General features: G+C 42.8%; 1 protein-coding gene across 2 annotated transcripts in view; it reads left to right on the top strand.

Annotated features, from left to right (window-relative positions):
• Positions 1–8,260, top strand: part of LOC122559311 (sodium-coupled neutral amino acid transporter 4-like) — a 70,462-nt gene that overhangs the window by 37,212 nt on the left and 24,990 nt on the right. For both annotated transcript variants that reach the window (XM_043708671.1, XM_043708670.1), the window contains exon 8: positions 4,931–5,012. In XM_043708671.1, coding sequence (XP_043564606.1) covers positions 4,931–5,012 — 82 coding nt within the window. The remainder of the gene's footprint in view (positions 1–4,930; positions 5,013–8,260) is intronic.

Raw genomic sequence — 8,260 nt, forward strand, 5'->3', positions numbered from 1 at the left:
ACCAGGTTATAGTCCAACAGGCTTATTTGGAAGCACTAGCTGTCAGAGTGCTGCTCCTTCATCAGGTAGTTGTAGAGTAGAAGGTCATAAGACACAGAATTTATAGCAAAAGTTTACAGTGTGATGCAACTGAAATTATATATTGAACAAGACTTGGATTAAGTCTCTTATCTTTTAGACTCTTCTTTCATATGTCAATCCCAGAACTTTTTTTTAAAAGTTACAATCTCAAGTGAACTTTAACAATAGGGGCCATGTCCACCCATTGAAGGTGTGAGCTTCCCTGTGTGAGGCTGCCTGTGCCCCAATGTTTGACTGATTCTATTTCTAAAAAGGGATTTACAGAATCTTACATGGATTCATGCAGTTTTAGAGCAAAATAAAATGTAATTCTGCAAGTACAAATTCACCCCACAAACTTTTATTTGTGTGTGTGTGTGTTTGGGGGGTGGGGTGGCATGAGGGTGTGGATGTGTATGACTGTGAGTGTAAAGGGCTATAAATCTGTGAGAGTATAAGAGAAAGCTTGTGTATGAGAGAGGGTCTGCGTGAGTGTGTGTGTGTAATGTAGTGTGACATGAACCCAAGGTCCCGGTTGAGGCCATCCCCATGGGTACCAAACTTGGCTATCAGCCTCTGCTCGGCCACTTTGCGTTGTTGTCTGACCTGAAGTCCACCTTGGAGGACGGTCACCCGAAGGTCCGAGGTCAAATGTCCTGTACCGCTGAAATGTTCTCCAACTGTGAGGGAACACCCCACGAGGCATGGTACATTGGTGAGAACGAGCAGAGTCTATGGCAATGGATGAATGGATACCGCACAACAGTCAACAGACAGGGGTGTTCCTTCCCAGTCGGAGAACACTTCAGCGGTCCGGGACATTCGACTTCGGACCTTCAGAGGCTGATAGCCAAGTTCAGTACCCATGGAGATGGCCTCAACCAGGACCTGGGGTTCATGTCACACTACAGATGACCCCAGTACGTGCCCTCTCACAGACTTATACCCCTTTACACTCACACACAGACGCGTCTCTCACAAACACTCATGCCCCCCCCACCTGCACGCGCACATACACGCAGGTTTGTGGGGTGAATTTGTACTTGCAGAATTACATTTTATTTTGCTCAAAAACTGCATGCCTCCATGTAAGATTCTGTAAATCCCTTTTATTAGATTAGAATCAGTCTGACCATTATGGCACAGGCAGCCTCACAGGGAAGCTCACACCTTCAATACATTATCTGGGGCCGACCTAGCACCTATTGTTAAAGTTTACTTGAGAATGTAACTTTTAAAAAAAGTTCTGGGATTTACATATGAAAGAACTGAAGCCAACATTGTCATTCTAAACGATGAGATTTAACAAATAATCCAGGTCTTTTTCAGTATGTAACTTCAGTTGCACCACACTGTAAACTTTTGTTATAAACTCTGTGCCTTATGATCCTACAACCACCTGCTGAAGGAGCAGCACTCCTGAAGCTAATGCTTACACGTAAATCTCTTGGACTATAACCTGGTGTTGTGTGATTTTTAACTTTGACGATTCAGAAGAATTGATGCAAAATTTTTAAAACAACTGTTTCATGTCAAATTTTCGAATATGATTAATGTTTTATCTTTTCTGTTTGGCTACTCTTTAAAAATGAGCAGCACCTCATCTTCCGCCCAGGAACCCTCCAACCACAAGGGATGAACTCAGATTTCTCCAGTTTCCTCATTTCCTCTCCCCCCACCTTGTCTCAGTCCCAACCCTCGAACTCAGCACCACCTTCCTAACCTGCAATCTTCTTCCTGACCTCTTCGCCCCCACCCCCACCTTAACCTCCTTCCACCTATCGCATTTCCAACTCCCCTCCTCCAAGTCCCTCCTCCCTACCTTTTATCTTCGACCTGCTTGGCACACCCTCCTCATTCCTGAAGAAGGGCTCATGCCCGAAACGTCGATTCTCCTGCTCCTTGGATGCTGCCTGACCTGCGCTTTTCCAGCAACACATTTTCAGCTCTGATCTCCAGCATCTGCAGTCCTCACTTTCTCCTACTCTTTAAAAATGTCAAACAAGTAATTAGTGATATTTTTACATCTGCATGAATTTAACATTAATTCAAAAATACAAAATCCTCAAGCTCCCTTCCTAACAGCATCACGCATGATCCTACACACCCAGGCACAGTACTGCTTGTTGAAGACAGCTCATCAGCAACCTCCCTGGGCTACTTGGGGATTGGCGATCAATGTGGGCCTAGCCAACAGTGCTCACATCCCACGTACACATAAATGAACAATCATTTTAGCATCTCCAATTAAAACAAAATTGGAACAAGTGCACCTGTAAAGATTTTTTATGTGAAATAAAATGTGGTAAAATTTTTAAAGCCTGCAGGTAAGTCGCACTAACACATTCAATGAATCAATGACTTTCACAAAACTGAGTACAAACAGGCAATGACCTAGTGGTATTATCATTGGACTGTTAATTCGGAGACAAAAAGTGTGGCGCTGGAAAAGCACAGCAGGTCAGGCAGCATCCAAGGAGCAGGAGAATCGACGTTTCGGGTATAAGCCCATTCCGGATGAAGAGCTTATGCTCGAAATATCAATTTTCCTGCTCCTCGGAAGCTGCCTGACCTGCTGTGCTTTTCCAGCGCCACATGTTTGACTCTGATTCTGCAGCATCTGCAGTCCTCACTTTCTCCCTGTTAATCAAGAGACCCAGGTAGTGTTCCAGGTACCTGGGTTTGACCCCCACCAGGGCAGATGGTGGAATTTGAATTCGATAAGAATCTGGAATTAAGAGTCTATTGATGACTATGAGATCATTGTCAATTGTCAGGAAAAGCATTTCCAGTTCAGTAATGCCCTTTAGGGAAGGAAACTGCAATCCTTACCTGGTCTGATCCTTGACAGACCCACAGCAATGTGGCTTAGCCAGCAACACCCTCTATCCTGTGAATGAATACCTGAAACTTCAGCTCAATCAGTGGGTAAGTTGGCCTAATTCTGCACCATCCCAAATTTGAAGTGTTTGATTCCTTATCCACTTAGCTCATTACATGGCAGATTCAGCAAGTTCCCTGATGTGCATGCATTCATGGATTCTGGATTAGTGGTGCTGGAAGAGCACAGCAGTTCAGGCAGCATCCGAGGAGCAGTAAAATTGACGTTTCAGGCAAAAGCCCTTCATCATGCATTCATCGCTGTCTGTTTCTCATTTTTCACCGTCTAGGCAGTCCAATGCAGCAAGGTCAAACTCCAGAAAACTCATCTCTCCCATTACACCATGTTAGGCAGAATTCTCTATATAGCTTGCTGACAAATGTAATTCTACATGAGGTGAACCTTGTGGATATTGCCAGGTTATAGCTAGATTATCCAGTACATGAAGCAGTACTTTGTCCTGTGTGTGTTGTTATTTTCTTTTTAATTATGATTTATTTCTATTCTCATTTCCCCTGACAAAAAATATTTTACTTATTTATTCATAAGCTGTGGGCAGTGCTGGTTGGGCCAGCATTTATTGCGCATCCCTAGTCCCCTTTCAGGAGGTAATGGTGAGTTTCCTTCTTGAACCACTGCTGTTCATTCCCTGCAAGTATGAAGAGACATTCATAGAATCCCTACAGTGGGGAAAGAGGCCATTTAGCCCATCAAGTCTACACTCAGGTTAAATTAGATTCCCTATAGCGTGGAAACAGGCCCTTAGGCCCAACAAGTCCATACTGAGCCTGCGAAGAGTAACCTACCCAGACTTGTTTCCCTACATTTAACCCTGACTAGGGCACCTAACACTGGGCAATTTAGTCTGGCCAATTCACCTGTCCTGCACATCTTTGGATTGTGGGAGTAAACTGGAACACCTGGAGGAAACCCATGCAGACACTGGGAGAACGTGCAAACTCCATATAGACGGTCGTCCAATGCTGGAATTGAACCCGGGTCCCTGGTGCTGTGAGGCAACAGTGCTAACCACTGAGCCACCGAGCCACTCCATTCCCTCTGAAGAGAATCCCACCCAGACTCAGCTCCCCCCGCCCCACCCTCTCTCCCTAACCCCACATTTACTCTTGTTTAAACACTGACTTACCAGTGTCTGTGTTCACTAGGGTTTAGAAGAATGAAAAAGGATTGGATTGAATTGTAGAAAATTGGAACAGGACTGGACAGACTAGATGCGGGGCGAATATTTTCCATCTTGGGGAGTCTAGAACCAGGGGACACAGTCTCAGGATGCGGGGGGAGGGCACTTAGAACTGAGATGACATTTCTTCTCAGTGGGTGGTCACCCTGTGGAATTCACTACTACGGATATTTATGGAGGCCGGGTCATTTGAGTATATTCAGGAAAGACGCTGATAAAAATTTAGATAGTAAAGGTTATGGGGAGAAAGCAGGAACATGACATTGAGGATCTGCTGTGATCACATTAAGTGGTGGATCAGACTCAAAGGACTGAATAGCATACTCCTGCTTCTAATTTCTATAAAATGTTACCCACAATAGCATTACTGGCCCAGAGACACCGAGGGACTGGTGATATATTTCCAAGTCAAGATAGTGAGTGGCTTGGAGGGGAACTTGCAGGGTATTCCCATGTATCTGCTGCCCTTATCCTTCCAGATGGAGGTGGTCATGGGTTTGGAAGGTGCTGTCTACGGAGATTTGGTGAATTTCCGCAGTGGATTGTGTAAGTGGTACACACTGCTGTTACTGAGCAATCTAAACGTTTCCACGAAACAACCAAATAAATTTTGTTGGCGGGTTTTATTCAGGAGTACACTGATGATGTGCATAATCATTCCCTGGCATTCTCGAAAGTAGATCTAAATTATTTTGTCAAATTCCTTTCCCCTTAGAAATGTTTTCTTAAAACTGAGTGAAGTGACAGTTTTGACAGTAGTGTACCTAACAAAACCATTCCCGTTACAGCTATGTCAAGTTACCTCTTCATAGTCAAGTATGAACTACCCGAAGTAATACGGTCATTTATGGGAATTGAAGACATCAATGGGTATGCATTTTAGCTTTCAAAGAAGCAATTAATTTGATACATGTAACTGTAGTTCATGGCTAATCACAAATGTATAGAACAGTAGTTGTATTCTGAGTGAATACTGGTCCCTGACAAATTTCAGTTTCAAGTTTTAATTATTTTCTATTGGAGTTGATATAAATGTTTTTTTCCCTAGCACTTGTCCACAATCACAAACAAGGTTTCACGACTCCGTTGCCTTCTGATAGAAACTTTTCCCAGGAATTTTCTCCCCAGTGTAACTTCAGCGGGAGATTCTCCGTTTACATTTCGATGCTTGGCCTTCCTCCGTATTTGCAGCTGTTAATTTGGAAAAGCACCCTCCCTGTCATTTTATCCGCTGAAAATTCCCAGTTGCTGCTGCTGTCTTGCCTGTCAGTTTCCAGTGTGTGTTTCTTAGGAGGTTATTCAATAAAACACCATTTCCAGGAATCTGGTGGACAGCTTGATCTGAAGGAAAGGCTTAAACAGCAAATTCCCAAATAATTGTGATCTATCATAACATTATTTCCACTTTATTTAAGTAACCATCACACTTAATGGTTTTTACATTTGCCAATCATAACTCTGGGAATTTAATAAACGAGTCAGCAGTGAGAGGTTCTAATCAAACCCCAGTTGGAATTCATATGGTGTGGACTTTGCATTAATTTGCTATTAGGACTAATAACTGGAAAATTTTGAAATGCTAAGGTGGACACTATATTAATGGAATGAAAACCATTTAAATTTAGAACAGGTACTGTGAATATTGATTATTATACGAAGTGTATGGGTTAGAATATTGCTTTCTTATATACAAAGTTTGTTTAAAAACTGTGTGTTTCAATGTATAGTTATAAGATTATCTTCATCAGGAATGCTTCTCTCCTGCCCCTCGAATGCTGCCTAACTGGCTGTGCTTTTCCAGCACCACACTCTCAACTCTGATCTCCAGCATCTACAGTCCTCAGTTTCTCCTATACGATTATCATCTCCTCTCCAATCAAGATTAAAAAAAAATTGGTGTTGCTAATATTGAGGGGGATGCTCTCAAGTTACAACCTGATATCGATCAGTTGATAAATTGGGCAGAGCAATGGCAGAGGGAATTTTATTTCTCAGAATTGTGAGGTGGGATGTTGGGAGATCTAATAAGGGAAGGAAATACATGATGAATGGGTGACCCCGAGAGAGTTCTGAGGAACAAAGAGAACTTGGTGTACAAGTCCATAGAATCCCTGAAGGTGTCAGTATAGGTGGACAGGGATGTTTGCCTTCATTACCCAGAAGATTGAAAAAGGAGCAAGGAAGTCTTATTACAACTTCATAGGCCACAGATGCGGTTCTGGTCACCACACTATAGGAAGGATGTGATTTATACCGGAGATTCAGCAGGATATTGCATGGGATGGAAAGTCTCAATTATGAGAAGAGACTGGATAGGCTGGGTTTGTTTCCCTTGGAGCAGAGGAGGCAGAGGGGAAAATCTGATTGAGGCACTGGATGTAAGTTTGCTCACTGAGCTGGAAGGTTGGTTTTCAGATGTTTTGTCACCATACTAGGTAACATCGTCAGTGAGCCTCTGGATGAAGCTCTGGTGGTATGGCCCGCTTTTTATTTGTGTTTAGGTTTCTTTGGGTTGGTGATGTCATTTCCTGTTCTTTTTCTCAGTGAGTGATAAATGGGTTCCAAGTTAATGTGCTTGTTGATACAGTTCCAGCTGGAAGGCCATGCTTTTAGGAATTCTCATGTTTTTAGTCCTAGGATGGATGTGTTGTCCCAGTCAAAGTGGTGCCCTTCCTTATCTGTATGTTAAGATACTAGTTAGAGTGGGTCATTTCTTTTTGTGGCTAGTTAGTGTTCATTGCCACTATTATCTCACTAGTATCTTAACATACAGATGAGGAAGGACACCACTTTGACTAGGACAATACATCCATCCTAGGACAAGCCAAACAGACACACGCGTGAGAATTCCTAGAAGCATGGCATTCCAACCAAAACTCTATCAACAACACATTGACTTGGATCCCATTTACCACCCCCTGTGAAAAAGGATAGGTAATGACATCACCACAGGAAATGTAATCATCGACTCAAGGAAACCTAAACACATAATAAAAAACGGGCCATACCACTAGTGCTTCATCCAGAGGCTCACTAATGATGTTGACGAAATGTCTGAAAACCAACTTTCCCTCTCAGCAAGCAAACCTACATTCAGAGCCTCAACCTGAGCTACAAATCTTCTCAAAACTCACTATCTGATTGAGGTATACAAAATTTTGAGAGGCAGAGATAGAGCAGATCATCAGAATCTTTTCACAATGGCAGATACGGTGAAGATCAGAGGTCATATGATTAAGGTGGAGAGTAAATGGTTTAAAGGGGACCTGAGGAAAAATGTTTTCACCAGAGGGTGACAGAAATCTGGAACCTGCTGTCTGAGAGGATAGTGGAGGCAGAAATTCTCTCAAAACATTTAAGTAGCATCTGGATGAGCTCTTAAAATACCAGGGCACAGTAAGCAATGGGCCAATTGCAGATCAATGGAATTAGGCAGATTGGTGCTTGATTTAGGCATAGATTTGGTGGGCCAAAGGGCCTGGTTCTATGCTATATGATTCAATGACTCTATGATTAGAGGAGACATGAGGAAAATTGTTTTTGCTCAGAGGGTGCTGGCTGTCTGGAATTCACCGCCCAGTTTGAGAGCAGTCTGGATTTGGTCCTGAAAGCAGTAGCCTGCAGAACAGCTGCTACAAAGTAAGATTTGAATAAGTAGTTAATTTATTCAGCCAGTTCAGTCATGATGGTTTCGTGGCCTCTTCCGTGCTGCAACCTCTCTGTTATCCAATGCATGGAGAGTGAAGAGTTTCATGCATTGCATAAAGACAGCACAGTTTGATTTCGCTGCTTTATATGGTGAGAGAGTAGGACACTGTGAAATAGAAGCCTAAGTAGGAGATTGGGAGCTAGTGTGATATGAGCAAAGTTGATTTGATGTGATTTATTAGATTTGATTTATTGTTGTCACATGAACTGAAATACAGTGAAAAGTATTGCTTTGCACACTCTTCGGGCAGATTGTACAATACAAAGTACATCAGGGTAGCAGAATAGAGCGCAGAACGCAGTGTTACAGCGTAGAGAAGGTGCAGGGAGAGAGATCAGAGTTATCATTTGAGAGGTCCGTTGAAAAGTCTGACAGCAGTGGGGAAGAAGCTGTTCTTGAATTTGTTTCT

This window comes from Chiloscyllium plagiosum, chromosome 19, assembly GCF_004010195.1.
Source record: "Chiloscyllium plagiosum isolate BGI_BamShark_2017 chromosome 19, ASM401019v2, whole genome shotgun sequence".
Classification (NCBI taxonomy): Eukaryota; Metazoa; Chordata; class Chondrichthyes; order Orectolobiformes; family Hemiscylliidae; genus Chiloscyllium; species Chiloscyllium plagiosum.